Source organism: Orcinus orca, chromosome 6 (genome assembly GCF_937001465.1).
Source record: "Orcinus orca chromosome 6, mOrcOrc1.1, whole genome shotgun sequence".
NCBI classification, from domain to species: Eukaryota; Metazoa; Chordata; class Mammalia; order Artiodactyla; family Delphinidae; genus Orcinus; species Orcinus orca.
In genome coordinates, this window is record NC_064564.1 from 84,164,303 (window position 1) to 84,191,722 (window position 27,420).

At 51.1% G+C, this 27,420-nt stretch overlaps 1 protein-coding gene across 3 annotated transcripts; it reads left to right on the forward strand.

Moving 5' to 3' along the window:
- TMEM8B (transmembrane protein 8B) lies at positions 1 to 26,203 on the forward strand. 3 transcript variants are annotated; one of them, XM_004271422.4, is made up of 13 exons: positions 12 to 985; positions 5,448 to 5,637; positions 6,013 to 6,220; positions 12,114 to 12,247; positions 12,539 to 12,807; positions 13,413 to 13,738; positions 16,712 to 16,805; positions 16,963 to 17,086; positions 17,164 to 17,306; positions 17,521 to 17,699; positions 24,627 to 24,773; positions 24,905 to 25,021; positions 25,272 to 26,203. In XM_004271422.4, the coding sequence occupies exons 1-13, from the start codon at positions 460 to 462 to the stop codon at positions 25,605 to 25,607; spliced, it is 2,793 nt and encodes a 930-aa protein (XP_004271470.3). In that variant the 5' UTR covers positions 12 to 459; the 3' UTR covers positions 25,608 to 26,203. The 3 variants fall into 3 exon arrangements, with proteins under 3 accessions (XP_049566795.1, XP_004271470.3, XP_033286990.1); XM_049710838.1 differs by lacking the exon at positions 24,905 to 25,021 and having other exon boundaries at positions 1 to 985; XM_033431099.2 differs by having other exon boundaries at positions 24,627 to 25,021.
- The last annotated feature ends 1,217 nt before the right edge of the window (positions 26,204 to 27,420 follow it).

A 27,420-nucleotide genomic window follows, 5' to 3' on the forward strand; every position in this document is an offset into this window, starting at 1 on the left:
TTCCTATGAGATGTCTGTGGGGTGGTCAGTGGGGGCTGTGAGAATCTGATGGGCGCATCTGGGCTCCGCGGTTGGGGAGAGAAAGGCGGGGACTCTGGTAGCTGGAGCTGGGGCGGAGTCTGTCGTCGAGCCCAGCAGGGCCAAGTTAGAGACCAATAGAATAGGGCCGGGGGCGGGCTTTAGTGAGAAGGACCAATCGAGCTAATCGGGGGGCGGAGCGTCATACGACGTCAGGCTGAGGCCGCCGCCGCGGGGCCTGGTTATCGCCCGTCCAGCGCAGCCCGGAGTCGCCCAGACCTGAACTCCTACCCAGGTCCCCGGCCTGGCCCCAGCAGGCTCGACCCCGGCCCCGGGCCCGCGAGGACACCGGAGGTCACCCCCCGGGGGTGGGAGCGGAGCCGCGGGTCAGCTCTGCGAGCGCCCGCGCTGGCCTGTCCGGCCCCGCCCCTGCCCCGGGCCATGGCCCAGTCCTTGTCCCGGCCCCTTTTCCTATACAGATTCGGGCCTTGGCCCCCGACCCCGCCCTCGCCCCGCTTTCCACATAGGTTCCAGCTACGGCCTGGGTCCCAGCGCATGCCCAGATCCGGGTCCCAGCTCAGGCCCCCACTCCAGTCCCTGGCCTGGCCCCCATCCCAGCGCCTGCCCCTCTTTCACCTCCTTTCCCAAATCCCAGCCCAGCCCTTGTCCCAGACCCATTCTCAAAATTTGCTTAAGCCCGGGGCCCAACCCCTGCCCCTCCTCCAGTCCCCATCACAGTCCCTTCTTCCATCACATCCCCTACCCTTGCATAAGTCCCAGTGCCCAGCCCAGCCCAACTCTTTATCCCAGTCTTTGCCCTCATCTCTGTGTTTACCCAGGTCTCTCCCACTACCCAGCCCTCTCTTTCATACCCTGCCCCTCTCCCAGCCTCGACTCAGGTCTGGGCTCCAGCTGCCGTCAGCCTTACTGCTGCTGTTGCTGTTGTCTGTCCTTGGCCCAGGGGCTGGTGAGTGCAGAAGCAGGAAAGACCGAGGCAGGGATGGGGTTCTGGCAGGGAGGGGTGGACTGGAGGGATTCAGGAGAGGTGGGACCTGGGCAACTAGATCACTGGGGAAGACGTGGAGAGAAATAAGAAGTCTTGCATAATTGAGAGGAATTGGCAGGGTTAGAAGAGTGGTAGCTGTGGACTTGAGGCTCAGCAGGTGGCTGACAGAGACTGCAAGGTTTCCTTTCTTGGGGTCCATCCGGACTCCACTCTGACTCTTGCTTTTCCAAGAAAGTCTTGAGTGCTTTGCACCTGCTCATGAAGTTTGGTGGGGGAGACATAGTCCCCCAGCAGAGAGCCTCTAGTCCAGTGTGGGAAGATCTGGCCTAAACCTTTGAGGAACTGGGCATGCCTTAAAACAGGGTTAAGAAAGCAGTTTTGAAAATAACATGTAGCAAATAACAAAAAAACATGGACATGGGTTAGTTGCCATTATAATGAGTTTTCTTCTTATAACGAGTTTCATTCCAAATAAGCTTGATTTGCTTAGGAATAATTCCTGACACTTTTAAAGCAGGGTTGAAACTCAGAGACTATTTTACAGTTGGGGAAACTGAGGCTCAGCAAGAGATCAATTTGCCCAAGATCATACAGCTTGTCAGTGGCAGTGTGGGGCTAGAAAAAGATTTCCTCATTCCTATCCTATACTGGTGTTTTTTGTTTTTATTTCTGTTTTTTTTTTCATTGCAATATATGCCCAATAGGAAAACAGATCCAAGTGCAGAAAGGCTCAAAGCACAACCTGTCCTCTCCCCTGTCTTCCCACAAGGGGGCTTCATCCACAAACCCTCCTTACTTGTCAGTTGTCAGCCCAGGGCCACCATCCAGTGAGGAAGTGACTCGGACAGGAGAGGGAGATACCCAGCTTCCTAATGGGTGGAATGTGGGAGGATGAGGGGGTCCTGGCCATAGGATATGTGCTGTAAAGATGGCCCCATAATAAAGAGTCATCATGGCCCCAACCCCCAGCCATCTCTGGCGGGTGGCACTCTAGAGGTGATGGGGATGTGCCTGAGGAAGTCTTTGGCAATAACAAGTAGCAGAGCAGCTGGGGGTGGAGGGGCTGCGTTTCAGTGAGCTCTGGGGCCCTGGTTCAGTGTACAAGCTTGAGGAAATCAATGCACGCCAAAGGTCACTGCTCCTGCAGAGATGTGCAAGCTCTATGTGGATGCACACTGGTATCTGGGCACTTATGCGTCTGTGTGTGTACCTGAGGGATCTGTGGGAATGCTGGGCATGTGCAGTGTGTATATGCTTGTGTGTTGGTAAGTGTAGGTGCATGTCTGTTGTGTGCATGTAAGCCTGTGTGTCCTTAGTGCCTATGTTACTGTGTGAGGGGGAGGTACATGTGGCCCATGCATGTTCCTCTTTAGCTCTTCTTGCCCCTCCTGCAGACAGATCACTGAAGTGTCACCTCCAAGTGGATAGTTCCCGGTTGGAGGCAGTGTTGGATGCCTCCCACAACATACATGAGTAATCCATCTGCCCCCAGCCAGGTTCCTTGAGGGGCTCAGTGTTGGTTACTGCTCAGTGTTGATTACTGCTGCTGGCAGATCGGGCACCCAACAGAGGCAGAGGCAGGTCAGTTTTTCAATTTAGGTGAGGGGGAGTCCATTCTGTCAAGCCCAATTCATAGCTTCTATCCCTGCCACCCCAGCATCTTTGTTCATGAGCCCATTGAGCAGACACTGGGATGACTAAGAGAGGAGGGTGATTGACAGCCACAGAGCTGTAGAAAGCTGAAAGATGTGGATTAAAGCATGATTGCCCAGAAGCAGTTTCAGGTGCTTTGGGAGGATTATAATGAAGGTGGAAATGAGCACTGACTAGGTCCCATAGCAGGCAGGGCTGCCCTGAGTGCTGTTACTAGTCACTGGCCTGGAGGGGTGCTCTGTGACCTGGTGGTGATGAGACGTTTTGCCTGAGGAGAGACTAGCACTGTCACAGGACCACGATGGCACAGTCGGTCTCAACAAATCCTTGGGTCTTTTCCTTGGGCTTGTCTGACTGCAGTTGCATAATCCAGGCATGCCTTGCCATTACAGGAAATAGCCTTTTGTTCTACTGAGTGCTGTCACTAGAAGGGCCAGCCTTAGCCCGTGTGTATGCGTGCGTGCGTGCGTGCGTGCGTGTGTGTGTGTGTGTGTGTGTGTGTTTCAGGTGGTGATGGAGAATCACTCTAGCCTCATCTGGAAGCACTGGCGCATCCAAGGCAGGTTCATCTGAGCTTGGTTAGGGCCTTACTTGTGCTTCCTCTGGGACACAGCTCTGTAGGTCCTGGTGAAACCCAAAACCAAAGCTTGGAGTGAATGGGGCTGTGGACGCTTTCTCAAACATCTGCCCTCTAGGCTCCTCCCAGCATCCCCAGCTTCTTTTTACTCCCTTTTCCCACCAGGCTATTCTATGACCTCTGTAGCCCCTAGCCACTTCAGGGTGGCTTAACTAGTCCCCCAGTTCTCCAGGCCATGCCATGTTCCTTTAATCACAGGGCTCTTTATGCACGTCTGTCTATTGTTTCCTAAAGGTCATTAGCTGCTTTCATCACCAGCTCTCTGAGAATCTGCACTGGGGGCCTGGCCAGCATTTCTTCTAACAGTAGCAATGACCCATCTGATGACCCATACCTGGTACCAGCTTTGAGGAAGAGGAGCCCTTCCCTAATTCCAGCAGGGGGTGCTCCAGTGCTCTGCTTCCCTGTAACAATAGTATCCAGGCCATTCAGCTCTTAGCTTTCTGCCTCCCAGTTGTCACAGCCAGGGCTCCTAGGAAACCTTTCTTCCCCATCTCTTGGTTCATTTCCCTTCATCCCTCTCTGATACATCACCACTGCCCTGTGAGTGCTGCTCTGTGAGCCTCTCTGGTTCCTGAGCAGTGCTCAGCTTGCAAGGTGGCAGGTCTTCCTTGTTGAGAGTGACCATGTGGCCTGAACTGCACAGACTAGTCCTTGGGTATAACCGTGGCTTTTGAAGAGCACAGGCCAGTCTAGGGCTAGTGACCTCCACCTATATAGGACGGCTCTCTGCAGGGTGACTCCAGGTTGCTGAAGTTCAGTAGGGCCAACCTTGATCTGTGTTCCCTCCTTCAGCAGCCTCCTTTTCCAGATGCTTCTTTCTCTGTTATTTCAAATGCCTCATTTTTGGAGTTACATCTCCCATCTCCAGAGGGGGAAACTGTCAGAATAGGCAAGGCCTGTGGGTATTTCCTACTGGGCTGAAAACCCTGCTTCAAGGTCTCCCCTACCCACTGCCCCTACTCTTGTCCTGAAGCTGCTTGAGTTCCCAACCTTCTCATCTGTCCTGGGGGCATCCTTCTGGGCTTCGCTGGGGCTGGTCTTAAGTCTCCAAAACAGTCAGATTCCCCAGAGCTTTGCCTGTCATTTGGGGCCCTCTTCTATCCAGCTGAGCCGCTGGGTCCTTTGCATTGTTACAGCAGTCCTGGTCCCTATGTGTTTGCTTGGTAGCTGCTTACACCAGACTTTCCTGCTCACTGGGCTCTGCTCCTAACAGCCATGATCAGGTATCTTGGCATTTCAGCTACAGAGGGCCACTTTCTCCCCACTTCCCACCCCAGCCTCGTCTGGATATGAATATTCCCAGGTAGTTTGAGATTCCACTGGCTTACCAGTTGACTGCCTCACTGGGCCTCCCTCCAGGAAGCACCCCCAGCCCCTCCTTCTGAATCCCAGAGGCCCTGCTGGCTCTCCTTTCCTCCTCTCCCTGGGGCTCTTGTGGTGGCCTGCCAGCTCCTGTCCTTGCCTCTGCCACCCAAGCAGGCCCCTTGCAGCCTCACCACATTTTCCCCTCCCCTCTGCCGCCCTGAGCCAGTATACAGACAGCTCTTGTGAAGCTTCTGAGAGTTTTTATTGCTCCTGACCACAGGGGAACAGAAAGGGGAAGAAAATAAACAAGGCAGTTTCACAGTTCCCTGCTGACTCCCAAGCCCACAGGTGGAGTTCCAGGCTGCTCAGTAGCCTAAGAGTCCATGCCAGCACACACACACACACACACACACGCGCGCACACACGCACAGACGCACACAAACGCGCGTACACGCACGCACGCGTGTGCACCATCCACAGCTGTTTTGTTAGGCTTGGTACGAGGAGAACAATGGCTCCTAAGTGAGGGGCAGCTGTGGGGTCCTCAAGAGGGTTCTGGTTTTGCATTTAGACAGATCAAGGTTTGAATCCTCAGTTTGGTCTAGCGTTAAGCCTCAGTTTCCTTATCTGTAAAGAGAGGTCATTTTTCCCAAGATCACTGTAAGGTTGAAAGCAAATGATGGCAAGGGCAGCATGAGACCCAGTTCCCGGGCAGAGGAGAACCTTTGCTGAGTCGGTGCTGTGGGTGAGGCAGCTTGGTGTGCCTGGGGCTTGCTGGGAATGGCCTGTCCTACTTTGCTCCTTTCTCTTCCACCTGCTCCCCAGGAGGCCTCTTCCTGACTGACTACTCCACCTGCTCACCCCGCAAGCTGAGTCCCTTCCGCTCCTTCGCCAGCACCGAGCTCTTCCACTTCCATGTTCCCGAAGACACATTCCTGGCCGTGTGGAACCTCATCATCTTCAAAGAGCAGGGGGGAACCTTTGGGGACCACTGCCCAGACCAAAGTGTGACTGTGTGAGCGTCTGAGTTAACCTCCTGACCCCCGCTTCCAACCCCAGGCCACTTTCCAAATGAAAATGAGAGTTCAGGAGGTCAGCTGACCTCCTGACCCTGACCCCTGACCCTTGTCCAGATTGAAGTGTGACTGGGTGAGGGCCAAGACCTCTGTCTCCTGACCATTCCTGGCTACTGTATGACTGTTTGAGCGCCCGAGCTGATCTTTTGCCCCTTATGTTCTGACCCCTGACCTGGAACCACTTTGTTGTGTGGGTCGGTATAGGGAATCCACTTGTTTTACTGGCGATAAATGACAGTTCTCCTTTCTTTCCCCCGTTTTCCATGTCCCACCCCATTGCCTGCTTTCCTCTTCTCTTCATTCTGGTCCCCCAGGTATTTCCGTTCTGGGGCACCCCCTGTCATCAATCCCCTGCACACACACTTCCCAGGGGATACGGCTGTGCCTGGGGTTTTCTCACTGACTCTCAGCTGGACACTGCCCAACCGCACCTCTGGCATCTTTAACGTCAGCAGCCCCTTACCTGGGGACTGGTTCTTGGCTGCCCACCTGCCCCGGACCCACGGCCACATCTCTGTCAAGGTGGGTTGATACTGTCCAGGGTAGGAGGGGCCAGAGCTGCTTCTCCATCTCTGGGCTACCTGGCACACCAGCCTTGTGCCAGGGTGGGCAACAGCATAAGGGTGGCTGGCGTGGGGCAGAGCTAGAGGTCAGCAGGTCACCCGGTGGGTCAAGACTAGTCTTGTTCTACGTCTTGGTTGGTGATAGCCCCGCAGGCTCTTGTAGGCTTTAGCCCAGTCGTTAGTCCATTTGGGAGTATACGTTCCTCTTCTATCATAATTTTAGCTCCTGACACCTTATGGAAGATGTTAAGAGAATACTCAGGGGCAGGGAAGCCCCTTCCTGTTAAGAAGCGGCTTTGGGCACCTGGCGTCCAACCTGATTGTTGACGCTCTTTCCCCCAAACATCGGCAGTGATTTCATAGAGCAGAGTTTGTTAAAGTCTCCAGTGTTGTAGGGTTGAGGTCAGGCTGCTTCTCCATTCTGGTTTGGAGGGGAAGGAAATGCTGCAGAGTTTTCCTGCCACTCCCAGGCACTGGGCAGGCTAGACCTCTTCATTACTGTGAGAGGACCTGAAGGTTTCTTGCTGCTGTCCACTGGTGGGAAGGGGGGTGGGATGCGGTGGCTATGTCAGAGTGGGATGGCCACGGGTGTGGGGTCAGTGGTAACGGCAAAGGGCCAAGCGTGAGCTGAGCAGGATTTAAAGAACAGGACATGAAGAACAAGAAAGTGAGTAGGGTTTGGCCACTGAGAATTGGGAGAGGCAGAAATTCCCAGTCAGGTGAGGATTTGACCTGGCCATCTCTCTCTAGGGTGAGTTCCTTGAGGGCAGGGGCCCCGGACTGTGTCAGACTCCCCTCTCCTCCTCCTGCTGAGGCCCAGTGTTCAGAGGTGTTATAATGCTTTTGAATGAGCTGAGAATTACACAGGGACAAGTGTATGGGCACTGCTGTTGTCAGAGATGGGAACTCAGGCTGAGGGAGCATCTCGAGGCCTTAGTGATAGGCCAGTTTTTCCTGAGAGTGATGTACGGAAGAACCTCCTCTACAGGCCTGGGAGCCCTCTGGGTGAGAGCATGTTGCGAACTTGCCCGGAAGTGGCTCTGGGTTCTAGGTTCTTGACTCCCATCCGAACCAAGTGTTCTTCTATTAGGAGGAATGTCTTCTTAGGTCTTTGGCCAAATCCCAAAGAGCCTGTTCCTGGTCCCAGCTCTGATTCTTGACTCTCTTTGTGAGAAGAGAAAATCTTTCTGAAGCCCTGCTGTAGTTATCCAACAACCTTTCTGACTGAGCAGGAGGAATCTGGCGCCTAGGCCTGGGCTGGGATTATGGGAGCTGAAGTTTGGTTAGGAGAGGTCAGAACCAGGCTTGACGTGCCCGTTTGCATCTAGATATAGTGAGTGGGGCCTGGGGAACTTGGCACTGCAAGCTGGAGCCCTACCCCGCAGAGATCCCTGGGGTGTGGTGAGATTAGAGAGAAGAGGGTGCAGTTACCCTGTGACTGGCAGCTGTGTGTGGACCCCACGAGAGACGGAGCTCTCCAGTCAGGCCTGTTCTAGAGGTTGGGGGGTAAGATCTTCTTTGTGTTTCCTCTAAGAATTTGATTATCTTCTGGAATCTTACGTGGGCCTGTAGGGCTTCTTAAGTTCTCTGGTTAATTCCCTAGAATCAAGCCTATGGCTGGGTTGTCCAGAGCATTCCTCCAGGGCTCCGTCTTCTCTGCTTGCCTCGTCCTCGTCCCATCGTCCTGACTTCCCATAAGGCTTGGCCAACACAGGAAGTTATTGTGGGTTCAGGGGTATCCTTGGGTGGGGACTGAACGGTCCCAGCGTAAGAAGGCAGCACTGTTCCTCAGCTTTGGGGACGAGTTCAGGCCTCCCTTTAGACCTTAGTCTTTGAGCACCTGCTTTGTCCCAGGCCTTGGGTTGGGTGCTAGGGACACAGATAAATAAGATGTATACTAGTGAGATACAGGAGGTATTTTAAGAGGACAAAGGAGAGGTGGATAACTCAGCTTGGTAGTGTGGTGGGGAGTTGGTTTTAGGAAACTGTTAGGAAGTGAGACCTGCTGTTGAGGAAGCAGGGAAGGGCATTCCAGGTGGTGGGAGTAGCATGGGCTAAAGCTTAAAAGGGAGAACTGAAGTGGTTCAGTGTGGGGCAGGCGTTGGGGTGAGTGAGGGAGCTGGAGGGGTGAACAGAGGCCAGATCAGGAAGGGCCTAGAAGTTTGAACTTTATCCCGAGAGTGATAGGGAGCCTTAAGAGGTTGTAAAAGGGAAGTGACTAATCTGGTCCAGGCCACTCTCCTGGGCTGTGGTCCCACACTTCTGCTGGCCTCTGTATTATTCACTACTGTATTCCTAGTGCCCAGCACAGAGCCTGGCACATGGTGGGGGCTGGGCAAATTTTTGTTGCCCTTCTGCCATCTTTTCAAACTCATGTTTCCAAAGCTGATCTCATTTCTCCTCCTTTCCTTTTCTCCTCCTTTTCTGTCAGCCACTTCTGTCTTGACCTGTGCCCTCTATCTCCTTACCTTTCCTGTGTGGCGCATGTGTTCCTCCTGTGGTGTCCAGCTGCCAGTCTGCCCTGAAGGGCTGCCCTTTGGCTTGTGGGTAACATCTGGCACCCAAATGGCTTATTAGGGGAAGTTCTCCAAATATCTGGGGCAAAGTTCTCCTTGAATGCTTCCTCTCCCCAGCTCCAAGATTTGAAAGTAAGTGAAAGCAGATAAAAGAATGAAAACAACAATAAGGAAAGAAAAGGAGCAGATTGTACAGAAGAAAGGATTCAGTTGAATCTACCCGCTAGGCTCAGTATCTCAACTGAAGTGGTTCAGATCTGCTAACAGTCTTCCTTCTGTTCTTCTTCCTCCTTCTAAATTATTTTATTTGTATTTCAAATAGGTAATATATGCACCCGGTACAACATTCAAAAGGTACAAAAGGCATACAGTGAAAAGTAAGTCTTCCTCTTCCCTTTGTCCCCTTTCAGTCCCCACGTTTCCTCTCCAGAGCTGACTAGTAACTAGCTGTTACCTAGTTCCTTATATTACTCTTTCCTTCTTGAAATATTTTCTCCGCTTGTCCTTTGTGACTTTACAGAACTGTCCAGTTTTCCTCCTGCGCACCGCCCACTCCTCTGTCTCCTTTCCTGGCTTCTCCTCTGCTTGATCTCTTCACGTGTGGTACCCCAAAGCTTGGTCCTGGGACAACTCCTTTTTATTTCTTCATTCTCTTTCTAGGTGTCTCCAGCACAACAGTTTTAATACCACCTATAAGTTCATGTCTTCCAGGTGTATTAAGTGAGTTCAAATTTCTTTGAATCTCAGACTTTATATCCAGTGGCTTCCTTGACATCTCTGATTGGATGTCTAAGACCAGTCTCAAACTTAGCAAGTACATATCCAAACAAAGCGTCAAGTCGAAATCTCTTTAATTCCTATTTCACTTCTCCCAGTCGAAGCCTCTTTGTTCTCTAATCTTCTTCTCAATAAATGGCACTGCCATTCACCAGTTGCTCAAGCCCCAAATTTAGGTGTCATACTTGATTCTTCTTTTTCCCTTATTTCCCCACAACTAATCCATAAAGAAGAAGTATTGTTGACTCTACTTCTAAAGGATGCCCTGGATGCATCTACTTCTGTTTCCACTCTTAGCACACCTTCCCTTAGCCGTCTGCTGGGCCAAAACAGTAATCTCCTAAGTGGTCTCCCTGCTTCCACTCTTGCCCCCTGCCATCTCTCCAGTGCTCACCTACTTCCATGTTGATTGGTGCTAGCTAACTGTGGGCTGGAGTATTCCCACAGAGAAGGCCAAGATCTTTGGGCATCTTCAGTCTGCAGGCCTCACCCAGAGGCTCAGGCCTTACTAAAGAAACTCAGCCCACCTATACTAGGACAGTCTAGGAATCAATCTAAGGCCTTCCACTCCAGCTTCTTTCAGACTGCTTCTCACTCCACTTCTCACTTTTGGCCCTCCTGGTCCCCTCGTCCCTTGCTTTGGTTCTGTTGCTTCCAAGAGCACGGACGTTGACTGAGTTTGGATTTTCTCACTTGGCTTCTGCCTTGGCAGCTCTTGAGGACCTGACTTCTGCTGCCCTTTCTGTGGTTCCATTACGGGATGAAGGTCCCTGCTGCACCTTCCCTGGTCTCCACTGACTGAATGCTCCCATGCACAATAGGAAGGTGTTAGACATGCACATTATACAGTTTAAGGAAGGAGCACATCTTAAATAGAGAGGTCATGTCCACTGATCTTTTAGTTAGGGCAACAGCAAGCAAAATGTGGAAGAAAGTGTTCCTTCCCTCTGGACTGTATAGTAAGGACGGGGGCTGTCTCCCGAGTGTGAGTCCCTACCCTTAGGACTTATTCACCACAAGATTATTGTGGTGGTGATTCCTACGTTAGGAAGTGGGGTTGATGAAATAACTTGTGAGAGTATTTCTGGTCCTTAGGGCTTGACACAAAAGATGAGGGACATCTGCTTTGGATATCAGAGATGGAGGTCTCTGTGCAACGAGGTGGGTTCAGGAGCTCTCTGAAGGGACCTCTTTTTGACACCTGTTCTTTAACTCAACAGATATTTTCTAGCACCTAGTGTGTGCCAGGTGGTGTGCTAGGTATTGGGGGTGCAGTGATGCAAAAGGTACAGGAAAATTCCAGGCAGAGGGTAAGGAGATATTCCAGCCTGGCATCCATCAAGGCCCCCTTCCAACCTTGTGGAGCTTTGCTAGAAGTCAGCAAACAAACAAACAGACAAAACAAAACAAAAGTCAGCAAACAAGCCTTGGCTGGCTTTTTCCGTGGCATGGAACTCAGTGGGATGTCAAAGCCTGGAATTCTTGTCCCAGGTCAAGGCTAATGGTATGTCTCGGTCAGAACAACCACATAAGTGAACAGTAGCCTCTAGTTTATTGGGCCAGCATAAGACCGTTTGTCCAGAAGATGAGAGAAGCCTAATCAGGAGCCCCCCTCCCCTGAACTGCTAGGATCGAGGGCCCAGAGAGCTGCAAATGCCACAGAAGAGGAGCCGGAATTAATGGGCCCATCCTCACTGGAGATGCTGCAGGGCCAGAGTGGTGTCCTCCCAAGTAGAGAAGTGTTAGGGATTTTATCCAGAAGAGTAGCTCGGGGAGATGTGGCGGTTCTCCTCCAGTGGCAGAGGAAACCCAGACTGAGGCAGAAGGAGCAGATGTATCTGTGGGCCCCTGAGGCAGAGCGGTGGTCGGGGGACAGAAGATAGGCTTTGGCTTCGTACAGGTCAGAGCTGCCCCCAGCTGGGCTGATTCACTTATTCATTCATTTATTCAGCAAACATTCATCTGTGAGGGGTGCACTTTACTTTAGGCTCTGTGTCTGGGGGAACAAAATAAGACCAGGTTCCTTTTCTCAAGTTACCTGTAGTCTGGAGGTCCCTTGGGAGGCAGAGTGGCTCTTCCCTGGGGGTATTAAAGCAGAGGCTGGACAAGCACTTGGGAGGGGCAGGTGGAGAATAAAGGAAATTAAAGATTCGGTTGGGGGAAGTGGGGAGGTTTGGACTGGAAGCCTTTAAGGGGCTTTCTAGTGCCCTTGGAGTGCTTGTGTTCTACGTTCCTGAGGGCTTGGTGGGGGAATGAGGTGGTTTGAAATTACCTTGAGGGGCTGTCCAGGAATGCTCAGGAGGAGGGGTTACTGGAGGTGGGGAAGGGAAGGCCTGACTGTCAGGAGGGGCCCAGTTTTGAGTCCCTAAACCTCAGCCAATGCTGAGGATCCCAGCAGATCCTGCAGACCTAGGAGGAACCCAGAGCTTAGAGGACTGCGGTCACAGCCCCAGAAGCAGGAGGGCCAGAAGAGGTTTGTCCTCCGCCTCAGCAGGCTGTTCGCCGCCATTTAGTAGCACCTCGCTGTCTCCCCTCCTGCCACCCCTGCTTGTGTCTCAGGGTCTTCAGGATGAGTGTCAGTACCTCCTTCAGCCGCAGCTGATTGTCCGGCGTTTGTTGGACGTGGCTGTGCTGGTGCCTGGGCGACCCTCTGAGCAGACCCTCTCCCTCCACAATCGCTCAGCCCTGTACAAGTAAGTCAAATACTGCCCCAACCGGGCCCTTCCCATGTTCCTTCCCCGGCCTTAGCCTACCTGCTGATCTTCCTCTCCCTCTGGCCAGCCTGGACTGCTGAGCTACCCAGAGCCCCAGGGTGGCTCCCACCCCCTGCCTCCCCCTTTCCCAGCCCAGAGGGGAAGACCCGAAAAGGCCTCCGGTTTTTCTGTCCCCTACTCCTCCCTTCTTCCCAGTGTCTCCCTCATCCTGTGTCCCTCTCACTTCTCTGTACCCTGTCTTTTCTCACCTCCAACCTCCCCTCTGCCCAGGGTCTTTGTGCCCAGCTTCACTTACAGGGTTTCAGCGCAGCTGGTGTGTGTGGGGGGCCGCGGGGTATCCGCCTGCCCCCTGACGCTGCGCCTACGTCCCAAGGCCCCACCCCTGCACAACTCAAGCTCTGTGGCCTGTGGAGGTGCCTCGGTATGCCAGCTGGAGCTGGCACTGCCCCCGTGGGGGCACTGGGTCTACGTGCGTGTGGAGACACCATCCCGGGGCCCTGGCAGGACCGTCTGCTTCCAGCTGTGTGTGCGGTTGCAAGGTCAGAAGCCCCACACCTGCGCCAGCCACCCAGCTTGTGCCGACTTCTGTGGCTGGGAGGAGGCAGGCACAGTGGCTGTGTTCACTGGTCCTCGGCCACGTGCCTACCACCTCCCCGGCCCAGCCCAGGCTCCTTTACTCGCCAAAGCCCTCCCACTTGGAGCTTCAAGTCATTGGAAGACCATCAGATCTTTTCTTGGTACCTGACTTGGGGCTCACTAAGGGACCTCATTACTCTCCTTGATTTAATCTCAGTGTCCTGGAGTAGACAGGGGACAGCTAGGACTTCTGGGACATGGTCCTTGCCAAAGCCCTTGCAAGTCAGTGAGAGGGTCCTTCACCTGTTTCAGCAGTGTCCTCACTGCCCGTGGGGCGGGAGAGATGACCTTGAGTCCCTCCAACATGACATTCCATTAGCTGTGACCACTAGGGAGCCCCTGGACCCTGTCCTGTGACCTTAGATGCCAGACGCCAAAGGGACGTTCGATTCCAGTTCTTAGCCTCCCCACCCTTTGTTATACCCTATGGGGCTTAGGTCCGGTGTGTGGTGGGGCTGCAGGGCTGTGAGGGCGGCAGGCCCCAGCTCTGATTTCCTCTGCCCCACAGAGTGCCCACAGCCCAGCCTGTCCCGTGCCCTGGTCCCCGGAGCTGCCATGAACATGCCCCAGTCACTGGGCAACCAGCCACTGCCCCCAGAGCTGTCATACCTTGGGGCCCCTGCCGAGGGGCCTGGGGCCACATCCCCACCTGAGCACTGCTGGCCAGTGCGCCCGACGCTGCGCAATGAGCTGGACACCTTCTCTGTCCACTTCTACGTCTTCTTTGGCCCCAGCGTGGCCCTCCCCCCTGAACGCCCAGCCGTGTTTGCCCTGAGGCTGCTGCCAGTGCTGGACAGCGGAGGCGTCCTCAGCCTGGAGCTCCAGCTCAACGTGGTACTATTTGTGGAGAGCGGGGAGGTCGCCCTTTGGGGGAACCCGAAGGGGAAGGTGTCGGGGTGAAGGGGCCCTTACCTCCTCCAGAAAGCCTGTCTAGGTTGCTTTCACCTTTCATGGTTAGAGACCATGCCTCAGCCCAATTCTGGTCAACAAACATGCCCTGAGTATTTACTACACATGGGCTGGGTCAGTCAGGGCAGCTGAGCGGTCTGGATTTTCCCAGTTTTATAGGCTTACTTGCCACTCACTAAGGGCCTCTCTCTATGGCAGGTGTTTACTTTTTCTCGCATATCTCCTGTGATGGGGAGCTCACCACCTCTTGAGGCCACTCTGATTGCTAGAGGCATTCTTGGCATTCCATCAAAGTCTGCCTCCATGGATTTTTACCCACTGACCTTTGTTTTGCCCCAGAAGCTATATCCAGTAGTCTACCCCGTCCTTTTTTTTTTTTTTAATAGACATTTTTCAGAGCAGTTTTAGGCTTACAGAAAACTGAGGAAAGTACAGAGAGTTCCCCTCTTTCCCCACACAGTGTCCTCTATTACTCACGTCTTGCATTGGTGTGGTACATTTGTTGCATCCCTTTTAACAGCCCTTTGGATGCCTCTCAGCCTCGCCAAAGCTGAACAGCCTCAGCATCTTAGACTTCTCATCCTCTCCTGTCTCCTCTGGTCATCCTTCTGGTCATCCTTCTGGTCATCATGCCTCTGAACTAAGTGATCCAAGGTGGTCTGACCCGGGTGGCAGGCAGCATTTGTGCAGCCTGAGATCAAGTTACCTCTTTCAGCTGCTGCCTCACACTGTGGGATCACCTGAGGCTTGTGGTGGACTAAGACCTCTGGATCTTTTTCCTTTTCTTCCTTTTTTTGCTTCAAAACAATTGTATACTTTTTTATTATAAAAATAATAGGATCACATATAAAGACTTCGGAAAATAGAGGAAGACACCTCCATAACACAACTGCTTAGCTTTTTGGTATATGTCCTCCTAGTCCTTATCCACATTAACTGATGTGTTTATCTAGTTGTAACCAAGGACCATGCACATTTTCATGCCCTGAGCTTGGTTCATGTGAACCGCTGCCAATACCTATCTCATATTTTTGCAGCACACTTTTTAACCTGAATGGAAGAATTTATGTCCATCTTTGAGACATTGCCTAACACTGGTTTGGACCTTGCATCTTCACTGCTTTGTGTAATTCACACACTTGAAAAGCTGGCCTTCTAAACCTCTTAGTCATTATTTTCAGCACTGAACAAGACTGGGCCGAGGGCAGAACCCTGTGTCAGGCCATTGGCAACTGTCTTGGGTTGGCGTTGATCTAATTATTTATCTACTGTTCCCTGAGCCAAAAATCCTTTTAACTTTACTATCCCTCAGCTCTGGGGCAGGGATCATTTTCCTATCACCCACCTGAGACCTGGTCTGTCTTGAGGTGGTATTTTATGGGACATGGCGCAGAACTTTCTAGTGATCCTCCTGGTCAGGACAGAGCTGACTCTTCAACCCCAAGATGTTCCTTATTTTCATACTCAAATTCTCTGACTGTGTTCTGGCTAAGACTGTGTATGTTTTGTGTTTGCTTATCGCCATGCCTTTGGGCAATGACAGTGAAGTCTTGATTTGACCTTGAAACTATAGAGCCTATGTCAGAGACCAGCCCCACCCATACTGACTCTTAGTATCCTGAGAGGAGAGGCCCACCTCCCCTGCTGCTTTGCCCTGTCTTTCTCTGCATTCTTGTCTATTTTCTCTAAAAGGCATCTGCTTACATTCCAGCCACCTGCATGCTATGACACTGCTGCACACCTCAGACAGCCTGTTCTATTTATTCTGAAAGGTATATTGGCACACCTACTCTGATCTTTTCCTCAAGTATTTTGATGTTTTCCCTTGGATCAAAACTGGACACTTGGCTCAGAGAACTGCATACCTAGAGAACATTTTTTCTTTGGCTCCCACCAGAATGGATTTTGCTGAAAAATACTTTGGCATATAGCCCTGGGCTTGCATTGAGGGAAGTTATGAACAAGTTGTATGAAATTCACTCTTGCAGCTAAGGATAGGAGGTGGGGCAGCACACAGTGCTTCTTTGATGTGAATTTAACTGAGAACCACCCTTTTGGGTGCAGTGCTTCTCCTGAGACTCTAACTTTTATCTTGTGGACTCACAAATGTGGTAACTCACGTTTCCTTCCTTGCTTTGGTTGCTTGGAAGTCAGCAAATATATGGCCCACATCTAGGGACAGATTTGTAAATTTCCCTCATGTATTTATTTTATCCTGTTATATGTATTTAATAAGCTGCCTCAAATCCTTCTTGAATGAGGTGAGCTTATGGCATCCTGTTACCTTTATTCTTGTAGACAACCCTTTCCCTTTACTCCTATGGATATCCAGTTTCTTTTAATCCCAGCCAGCTTGCTACATTTAATCCCGTAGGCGTTCTATTACCACTGCTCAGTACCTAGAATTATTTCACCTGAGGAAGAGTGCATTTCTTTACATGCCTCCCGCCTTCAAGGCCCAGGTGAAGATGTGAAGATGACTGACGAACCTTACAATCACCTTTGTTTACAACTAGTGTCTACATCCAGCAACAATGCTCTTCCCCTTCCCCCCATCAAGCTAGATAGGACTGAAAAAGTGGGTGTTGTCTCTTGCCTAGACAGAATTTAAACAATTCTTCCCAAAGAAAGGACGCAGAAGTGGCCTTGCCTTCTCATCAGTCTTTGAAAGATCTCTGCTGTGGAAGATCTGGTGTTTCCGTTTTTTTGTTGTAAGAACGAGGAGGTGAGGGGTGGGGAGGGTGCTTCCGTGTGGAGAGCACCTGCAGGAATGGGGTGTCCAGTGAGGGCCTGGAGCGGTTTCTGGGGAGGGGTTAATAGGTGGAGGAGTCTGGCGGGGGTGCTGGTGGGAGGACTTAGCGGGTGTGGCCGCCTCATCTTTATACCCGCCCTGCCCAGAGCTCCCTGCGCCAGGAAAATGTGACAGTGTTCGGATGCCTGACTCACGAGGTGCCCTTGAGCCTGGGGGATGCAGCAATGACTTGTTCCAAAGGTGGAGTGAGGAACCGGGGAAGGAGTGGGGGCTGGAAGTCGGGGACAGGGTGGTGGGTATGGAGGAAGGATGGGCTAGGGCGTCTGGGAACTGGGGGCAGGCGGGTGAGGGTTCTTTAGGTCCTGACCCCACACTGACTCCTCCCTTCTCCCCTCAGAGTCCCTGGCCGGCTTCCTCCTCACGGTCAGTGCCACCTCCCGAGTGGCCAGGCTGCGAATCCCGTTCCCGCAGACGGGGACCTGGTTCCTGACCCTGCGCTCCCTCTGCGGGGTGGGGCCTCGGTGAGCGGGGCGGGGCGCGGCGGGCGGGGCGGGGCGCGGCTGCGCCCGGGCCCGGTTGATTGGCAGTTTGTGCGCAGGTTCGTGAGGTGCCGGAACGCGACGGCCGAGGTGCGGTTGCGCACTTTTCTGTCCCCGTGCGTGGACGACTGCGGGCCCTACGGCCAGTGCAAGCTGCTGCGCACGCACAACTACCTGTACGCGGCATGCGAGTGCAAGGCCGGTGAGCCGGCTGGGCTGGCGAGGGACCCCACCCGGGGCGGTCGGAAGGGAGGCGGCAGCCTCAGTAGCCGGGTTTGAGGGGGGGGCGGGGTCAGGGTGGGACTAGCCTCCTCTGGCCTTGGCGTCGGGCTTGAGCAGAGACCACCAGCGGAAGTATCTGCTGAAGCCCGGGCTGCCTTCTCATCTCTTACACCCTGTGCCCCTCCCATCCGCAGGATGGCGGGGATGGGGCTGCACCGACAGTGCGGATGCGCTCACCTACGGATTCCAGCTTCTGTCCACGTTACTTCTCTGCCTGAGCAACCTCATGTTTTTGCCCCCCGTGGTGCTGGCCATTCGGAGCCGATATGTGCTGGAAGCGGCTGTCTACACCTTCACCATGTTCTTCTCCACGGTATGCGGTGGCGTCTGTGTCTTTCACCGAGTCCTTATCCGTGGTGGTGGGTTAGAGTCTACATTTCCACCACGGGGTTTGGGGATGTCTACACCTTCATGGTATGAGAATGTCTCCTCTTCACTGTACAGCAGTGCTTCCTGACCGCTTCGTATCATGGCATGCGAACGTGATAATTTTTATAAGGCACATTGGGATATATTGAGCAAGGCTGTTTGCGACTTAAGATAACAGTCACTGGAGACAGTGTGGGGTCTCCAGGACCCGCACCCTGCCTGTCCACTCTAAGGGCTGAGGGGACCTTTACCTCAACACACTGGCTGAGAAACTCTGACCTACAATTTGGAATTGTGTCTACACAAATCCCCTGAGATACTACATCTAGGGATCTTTTCATCTCATCCCTGGGCTCTTGGTATCTTGTGATGTACAGTGCCTGCCTATGAGCACTGCAAACATCTTAGATGAATTCAGACTTTTCCACATGTCTTAGCAACAAGGATATCACAAAAACCAATACATGCCTCTCTGTTGTCCAGTATTAATAGATCAGACATATATCCAAATTACAAAAATCCTACTTATCATCTAGGAGAAAGTGGGGGGCAAATGTCCTGAAACTGAGTCATGTTCTAGGGCCCTGGTTATTTCTCCACAGGTGAGGAACAGTGGGCTGTAACCGAGCCATGTAGCAGGACCTTGGCCACTTAAGCTGCATGAGAACAGCACACCTCACTTTTGTTTGACTGGTCCCCTTTTTAGACCTGCTCTGACAATGCCCGACTCTGTTTTTATATTCAACATTGTTTCTCTCTCTCTCTTTTTTTTAGTTTCAAGATTCTTTTTATATTGTTGCTCACCAAATCCCCTAGCAACAGCTCTTTCACCAGCGCACTGTTGGTTATGTGCAGATCTAATGTGGTTTGCAATTAGTAAGAACACCTAAGTGTGTCAGGAGCCTGGAGTGTGTGAGGAGAGCGTAACCATTCTCCTGCACTTCACAAAGCATCCTGGGCATTGGCTTCAGGGTATTCAGTATCAGATGACTTCTTATCTTCTGGATTTGATGGCATATCATCCTGAAAAGACAAGACCTTCCCCTAGTAGGAACACTGGGGGAGTCGAAAGTGCCTGGCACCACATACAGTGCTTCCACTTTCTTAAATAAGGCAGTAAGCAAATGATCAAGGAGAAGATACTGGCTCTGAGGTGTTGCCTAAAGTCCTGCTCTAACTCCTGTTCTTTTTCCACACGTGCCAAAGTGTAGAGTTACTTGTGATTCATTTTTCACAGGCAGGTTTCCTGTTGTCACTCTTTCCTGTTCTTTATTTAGTTTAGACTTATTTCATTCCTCAGCAGTCTCCATTTAAGGACCCATCTTTCATATTGCAGGTATCAGCACCAGCATGGTAGGCGACAGTCTTCTTCCTTGTCTTCAAATCCAGGACAGTCTACACCTGGGAGTAGTGTGTCAGTTCCTACCCAGGGCCTGGGAGCAGACAGTAGCTTTGTTCTTCAGGAGTTTAAAATGCAAAATGTAAATAAGTAGAAAAAGCAAAACAAAGCAAGCCACAAACCCAGCACTTGATTTTGTATGTAGCCAACAGTTCAGATAACTATAACAGAAAAACAACATCTACTGAATACATGCTGTGTGTCACACACTGCTCATCGAATCCTCCCCATAGCACTGTAATAATAGGTATTGCTATTATTATTATCCCTTTTTTGCAGATGAGAAAAGTTTACATACTTTGCCTAAGGCCTGAGGTGAGTGGTAGAACCAAACTTCGCACTCGGCCTGCCTCCAGATCCCTCTCATGTAATCACTGAGCTGTAGTGTTCCCCTTGCATAGGGCAGTGAGCGTGCATTGATACATTTCTAACCTGACTTCAGTTTCTCAGAAGTCCTGGAGTATGTAGAAATACTAACGACCTCACTTTAGTAGTTCTCAAATTCTTAAAAGATAAAAAGAGCCAATCAAAAGGTCAGGAAATATAACCAAACCAAATACAGGAAATCACAGGGAAAATATATCAGACATTGCGGTTGTGCACCTCTGACTCATACAGTTCAAGCCACATGTCCTTCACAGTGCTAGAGGAGTCCTCATAATTGGATCCCCAAAGACCCAGACAGAGCTGACATCCTGGGGCCCCTGCAGCCTTCCTTGTCGATTGCTGAGATCCTGGCTGCAAGCCCACCTCCTCATTATCTCTTCTGTTCCTCACACCAGCACAAGTAATTCTCAGTGGCCCTTGGCAAAATCCCATGACTGTTTCCAAGAGGAAACGGAAGCAGAAAATAAGAGAACAGCAGGAAGTTTCATTCTGTCCCGAGTACAAATATCCTAATCTTTGTATGGATTGAATATATTTGCATCTTCAATTTTAAATTCTCTAGTGCCAGGATACTCTGTTTTGGAGCGTTAGACAAACTGTATAGTTATGTTATAAAAGTATAAAATTCCACAGAGAAAAACAACTTAGTATAATTTTCCAAAATTACCTTGTAAGTAAAGAAATGTCCAAAGCTGAGGAAGGTGTCAAATTAGATTATACTAATAGAAACTAGTTAGTAGTCTGAATTTCTTTTCTTAAATCTCCCAATCTTTTTGTGTTATTTCACCACTTCTTTTTATTGCTGATGACAAAAGGAATACTAATGTAAAAATTAGTCCACAATTTTCAGTGAGACAATAGTGCAATATATATATATATATATTTTGGCATAAGGGAAAGTTTATTAGTGTGGGGATATTCTCCCATGAATATACATGGCATAAAGTATAAGATGACTGTAAGGTGACTAAAATTTACTGGGCACATACTGTGTGCCAAACATATAGGAGAGTATTCCAGACTTTCAGGGTAGAGTTTCCCAGGTGCCACTATAACTCAGCCTTCAGTAGCCCACTCCAGCTTTCGGTTGAGCCAGTTGCTTCTAGGTGATGGGTAAATGGTTACACCAGTGAAATCTATGGTGGTGAGCAATTTGCTTTGCCTCATTTACTATGAATTGTGCGTCCTGGTTAAGGATGGTGCTGAATGGGTGCCATGGCAATCGATAATGGCTCCTGCTCCATGAATAGTAAAGCAGGCTGAAGCACTGCAGGCAGAAGAGACAAACATATGCCTAGAATATATGATGACAAGATGCTGTCTCCTCCGGGTTGAGGAGTTTCAATGAAGCAAGCTGCCACAGGTTGTTGGTGGGTTTCCCTAGCACAGTGTGCCCCGGGAGGGAGTCGATGATGGACTTTACTGATGGCTTTTTTGGACATTCAGCAGTGACAGTAGCCAGATAGGATTGGTGAAATGTAGATCGTGTTGGTCACCTCACACTGCAGTTTTATTTATTTTTATTTTTTTAATATTTATTGATTTATTTTGGCTGCACCGGGCCTTAGTTGTGGCACGTGGGATCTTTGTTGCAGCGTGCGGACTTCTTAGTTGCGGCATGTATGTGGGATCTAATTGCCTGACCAGGGATGGAACCCAGGTCCCCTGCATTGGGAGCACGGAGTCTTACCCACTGGACCACCAGGAAAGTCCCCACACTGCAGTTTTAATTTAACTCTACTCCTAAGGGTTTTCTACAACCTTAATCTTTTTGACCTTCTAGTATACTTGTAGAATAATCAGTCATAGAAGATTAGAGAGATGATATCCCCCAAAACCTCTCCACTCCAGAGACGATCTCTCCATTATTCCCCACACTTTTTAACAATGTAGAAATTCCTAGGAGGAAATAAACCTTCAATTAATTATTTTCTTAGATGTGTCTTCAATGTTAGGTGATTCAGCTTTGCTTTTTTTCTGCTGGTATTTATCCTCTCTTATCTGAGATGGAAAGATTTATTACAAGTCCCTCTTCAGAAGTGTTTGGGCATTTCCTTCTATATACCTGAAAGTCAGGCATATGAAACAATTGCTTGGTGAAGTGTGAAAGGTAAAATTAATGCTTTAAAATAAAATCCAAATCATAAAACAGTATTGGGTAATTTAGTGAGCAGTAGTATGTATATCCGGTCTTGGAGGTAGAGAAATAGAAAAAGGCCAAAATATTGATTTGTTTAGGAACCAATATAGTTCCCAATTAATCACATATAAGAGAAAGAATTAAAAAATAAACCTTTGAGGCATATTCAAACATTAAATGGACCCACATGAAAAGTCTCTCCAAGTTTCCCAGTAAGAACTCATTTTCTCTATTTAATAATATAAAAGAGGGATTTATGTCCCCAAACTTATGAACCCTCTGAAAAGCCTGGGATACTCACTTAAAACATGATAGGGCTTCCCTGGTGGCGCAGTGGTTGAGAGTACGCCTGCTGATGCAGGGGACGCGGGTTCGTGCCCCGGTCCGGGAAGATCCCACATGCCATGGAGCGGCTGGGCCTGTGAGCCACGGCCACTGAGCCTGCGCGTCCGGAGCCTGTGCTCTGCAACGGGAGAGGCCACAACAGGGAGAGGCCCGCGTACCGCAAACAAAACAAAACAAAACAAAAAACCAAAAAAACATGATAATTCCAGAGCAGTCTCTTCCTGAAGGGACAACATTCTTTACCTCCAAAGTGAAGGGAAAGAAAGAGGATAGGTACACAAGTTTAAGACTTGGCAGTTTAAAATGCGAAGAAATCGAACCCAAGGTTTCCCAATGTCAATTAATATCCCTGAGTTTTCTTTTTCATTTATTTTTCTTTTTCTAAACTCCTAGCTTGTCCCTGCCCTTATGTTATTCACCCTTTCCCCTCTGTTGGTTGAAGTTACACATTTTGCAATTTGAATGACTGGATGAAATCTTCAACAGGTTCAAAAGAAACATTAGCAATTTCTTTCTCATCCTTTGTCTCTCAAGACTAAACTTTTGAGTCTGTTTTCCCATCCTGTTGGTGGCAGCTCTGCATCTGGGCTGGCTTCTGTCAGCTTTCACAGCAGACCTGCTTCAGTTTCCCACCTGCTTTCCCTAAGGTCGCTGCTGTTTCAGTGAGGTTGGGGTGTCATGGTTTGTGCTATGAGTTCGGGATATAGTGCTCCTTTTCCCTGAACTCTTCTTCCTGACCTCGCCTCCACCTTCTCGTTCTCAGCTCTGACTCATTCAAACAGGAGACTAGGTTCTCCCATTTTCATTTTCCCCAGAAGTTGCTGAGACCCCACTGCTGCCAGTGAGTGAAACTGTGATATTGCTCTGCTATCTATCTCCTCAGCTGTGGGCTGGATATCCCTGCCCTCTCCCTACCCACACCCAGAGCCGTGCCTCTGGAGGCCTGGATGCCTGTCTCACTAAGGTCTGTAAGGCTGTCTCTTTTGGGCTCAGAGCCCTTGTGACTTAGGGTTGCCTTTTGATGGAATGATGAAGAAACTGATGTGGGCTGAAAGTAGTGCCTAAAGGATCCCTCCAGTCAGTGATCAAGCCACTTCAAAGGCTGCCTTTGGATGGTATAGCACAGCCTTCCTGCCCCAGCTTCGGTTCAGCCTGATGCATTTCAGCCCAATCCTGGCAACTACACTGAGTTGTTTCTCCTCTCAAGAGGTGCTCTCAGTAGCCATGGCTCTCTGAGGACCTGGGGTAAAGTACAGGGGACAGAGGTCAAACAGATTGATTCACAGAATCTTAAGAGACTTTTTTGATCCCCTAAAATCTGCTGGCGTGTCTCGAACTCAGCTCCACTGAGTAGATTTTGGTCAAGTTTACATAGGTCAAAACCTTTTTCTTTCCCATTATAGCTTCGTAATTTTTCTTAACCCTGCTTTCATTACCATAATAACCCATTCTTCCTGACACGGAGCAGGGGCGATACTGGGAGATGGGAGAAGTGAGCATGCCACTGTGATGGTTGTTCTCGGTCAGAGCTGTTTGTCTTCAGAGACCTTGCCCAGTCTATTTTCTTTGGGTGGGCTCGTAAGGCACATGATATAGAAGGAAGCGTGTTCCTGCATCTCTGCACCAGATATTCTTGAAACCATCCATGGCCTTAGTGTTTAGCATCAGTAAGTACTCAAATTACCTAAATTCTACACAGAAGTTCAAAGAAAGGTGACAGCAAATGTTCCAAGACAAAATAAACTTGAACTCAGGTTATCCCTGGGTCACTGTTTTCACAATAAGGGAATGCAGGCTGCCAGAGGTCCTGATAGCATTATCCAGCGGGGCACAGGGATTGCGACCACAGACCCAAGGGCTGATGGCAGAGCTTGGTTCCTTAATTGGGGTGCCCAGTATAGCTTGTTCCAGTTCCACTGTGTCCCCTGCACCCCACCTTTAAGCTCCTCAATACCCTATTCTTTGCTGTGTTCCCCACGGTGTAGGGTAGGTGAGCACTGTCCCTTTCCTGTGTTCTTCCCGTGGTGTAAAGTGCCATGCTCTTTTCCATGGCTTTAGGGACTCTGCCTTTTTTCTCACCGTCCCCCCCGCTTCCCCCATGGCATTGGGTGGGAGAGGATGCAGAGGACCAATTAGTGCAAGGTCTGAAGGTGAAGCATGACTCAGAGTCTGAGCTAACAGACAGGGCTTGGGGTCTGGATTGGCCAAGAGGCCAGATTCCAGCCTCAGAGCTTGGGCCAGGATTACAGGTGGGACCCACACGAGCACAAGGGGATACAGGCAAGGATTGGCCTCAGCTTGAGAGACCTGGATCCCTTGGCTTGGTGCTCTCACAGCACATTCCAGAAGCAGGAAGATTAGGAAGGTGAGGACGAGGCTCAGGGCTGCCAGATACGTACAGCCTAAGACACAGACCGGGCCTCCCTACCACATTCTTCTCAGGGGTGGGGAGTTGGGCATTTCCCAGTTCTGCTCAGTCTGTGCCCTCTGACTTCCGCTTTTCTGACAGCAGCACGCCACCCCTATGGCCTCTTTCTCCAGTTTTGTAGACCTGGACCTTTGCCGCAAGTTCTCTCAATGCCTGTCCTCTCTTCCTCCAGTTCTACCATGCCTGTGACCAGCCAGGCATTGTGGTTTTCTGCATCATGGACTACGATGTGCTGCAGTTCTGTGACTTCCTGGGCTCTTTAATGTCCGTGTGGGTCACTGTCATTGCCATGGCTCGCTTACAGCCTGTGGTCAAGCAGGTCAGTGCAGAGTGGGCCCTGGGGGACAACCATAGCCACAGTCTACTTGAAATCCACTTCCCGATCTCTCCTGGGGGCATTGCCAAGTGCCTCTCCATCCCGGCCCAGCCCCTGGAGACCTCTTTCTCTAGGTGCTGTACTTGCTGGGGGCTATGCTGCTGTCCATGGCTCTGCAGCTTGACCGGCATGGACTCTGGAACCTGCTTGGACCCAGTCTCTTTGCCCTGGGGATCTTGGCCACAGCCTGGGTAAGGTTGGGAGGGCTGGGGGCGGGGAGGTCCCAGCAGGACTTGGGTGCAGGGACTTGGGTATCTGGTTCCCAGTTTAAGGTGGGCTGGGACCCTGTCGTCATCACTGTGCTGCTCACAGCGCTGCACTCCAGTCTTGGCAGATGCCTTCAGGTCACCACCAGGGCTCAGGGGAAGCCTGAGAGTGACCAGCAGCAGCTTGGGTTCCAAGGCCTCGCGTTTCTGAGCCCCACTTCTCTGCCTCCCCCAGACAGTACGCAGCGTCCGCCGCCGGCACTGCTACCCGCCCACGTGGCGCCGCTGGCTTTTCTACCTGTGCCCAGGCAGCCTTATCGCGGGCAGTGCCATCCTGCTCTATGCTTTTGTGGAGACTCGAGACAACTACTTCTACATTCACAGCATTTGGCATATGCTCATCGCTGGCAGTGTGGGCTTCTTGCTGCCCCCTCGTGCCAAGACTGACCACCAGGTCCCATCTGGAGCCCGGGCCCGGGGCTGTGGTTACCAGCTGTGCATCAATGAGCAGGAGGAGCTGGGCCTTGTGGGCCCGGGAGGGGCCACTGTCAGCAGCATCTGTGCCAGCTGAGAGGGGCTTTGGGCTACCCTTGGGGAACGTGAACTCTTCCCCGGGGCAGAGAGCCCTTCCTTGGGTTCTTCCTGGGAGCATGGAGTCCTCCCAGGGATAAGAGACAAGTTGTATTTCTTGAGGACATGGAGTCTTTCTTAAGGACACGGAACTCTTTCAGGGGCCTGGCACACTTCCTGAGGGCCTGGAGTCCTCCTGCATCTTCAGGACTGGAGCCCGTGCAGGGCCACGGAGCCCGTGCAGGGCCACAGAGCCCCCTCAGGACCAAGGAGTCCCTCCCAGGGGTGTGGAGCCCTTCCCAGGGTATGGAACCCTCCTGAGGACATGGATTCCTTCCCTGGGAGACCAGGCCCTCTCAGGACATGGTGTCGTTCCTAAGGAAACGGAGTCCATCCTGGGGAAGCTGAGTCTCCAGATCTTCCCAGCAGCTCAGCAACTCTGGGCTCGGGCTTCCTTCCCAGAGGCAGCATCTGGGCTGTGCTGCGCTGGGAGGGGGATGCAGGACAGATGGGGCTGGGACTGGGGCTGCGGTGGCTGGTATCCTGAGTTGATGCAGGTGGAGTCTGGTGTGTCTCCAATGAAGTATTTGCTGGTTCTGTGCTGCCTTTTTTTTTTCCTGAGGGAAACGGTTGTGGGGAGGGGAGGGAAAGAGAGACCCTGAGACAATCAACAGGGGTGACGGAGCCCAGCTGGCATGAGCTGCTGGAGCTACTGTCTGAGGCTTTTGCCCCATTGTGTCAGGCTTCAGCAGCCAGGAGTAGGGAGTTGTGTGAGTGTGTGTGTGTGTACTTGCTGAGATGATTTCAATCAGTGAGACCTCCCTTGTGGTGCCCACACCCAACAGGGAAGGAGGCTAAGGGCTCAGGAAATTGGACTAGCGGGTACAAATCTCAGATGTGCAAGAAATATCACAAGAATGTAACTTCTGTTTTGAGTCTCCATTTTGCCCGAGTGCCAGAAACATAATCTTTTGTCATTTGGGGATTTCTTCTCTTTCCACAAAGGTCACAGCTGAGTCCCGAGGGCCTTATATAATGCCGAGATACTGCGAGGGTGTTTTCCCTGGTCACCAGGGTCCATGTGGCGCCCCTGAGATTTCCATCATCCCACCTGGTCCCCAGTTAGTGGTACAAGCAGGCCTTCCCAGAGTGGTTTCTTGTCCCCATCTGTGTAACCCTTTCAGTCCTGAGGCTCTCCACCACTTCTGTGCCACATGCAAAGACTTGTGAGACCTTGGCTACCCAGAAACACCTTGAAGCCATTTCTACCCTGGGGTCCTGCTCTGCATTTTACTTGACCAACAATGCATGAGTTCCTCCAGCTTTCACACCCTGCAAACCTGTCCAGGGGCTTGGTCTGGGGAGTGGGGCTCAGGGCCCCTCCCTTTTGGGGCCCTCCTATGCCAATGCTCTCACTACATCCCCTCCTCCTTGCTTTTTCCTCCCCCTAACTTAGGGAATCTTTTATTAATCTGGAGGTGGGGACACCTATTTTTCCTTACATTTTTCTCCCAAATCTTTTGTTTATGCCTTAAGTCTTTTATGTTCCCTTTAGAGCCTAGGCTTTTGAAACTCAGATGCCAGGAAAACATCTCTTTGTTCTCTGCTTTTTGCAATCACATCTCTTCTTTCGGGCACTGAGCAGAGTGATGTGAGAAGGTCACATCTCACATCACATTCACCAATTGAATGGTGAGAAGGAAGGAGAGGTGTGGGCTAGGTGTCTGTTCCTGTATCAGAAATATTATGCCACACAGATCACTAGGACACATGAGCCCAAATAGCTGGGATTCAGGACACAGTAGAGTACAGAA

Excerpts from the sequence above, each read along its gene's own strand:
- TMEM8B (XM_033431099.2), top strand. The coding sequence starts at position 460 with ATGGCCCAGTCCTTGTCCCGGCCCCTTTTCCTATACAGATTCGGGCCT. Across the intron at positions 12,808-13,412 it reads GCTGTGTGTGCGGTTGCAAG|AGTGCCCACAGCCCAGCCTG; the intron begins GTCAGAAGCCCC and ends TCTGCCCCACAG. Across the intron at positions 25,022-25,271 it reads GGATCTTGGCCACAGCCTGG|ACAGTACGCAGCGTCCGCCG; the intron begins GTAAGGTTGGGA and ends TGCCTCCCCCAG.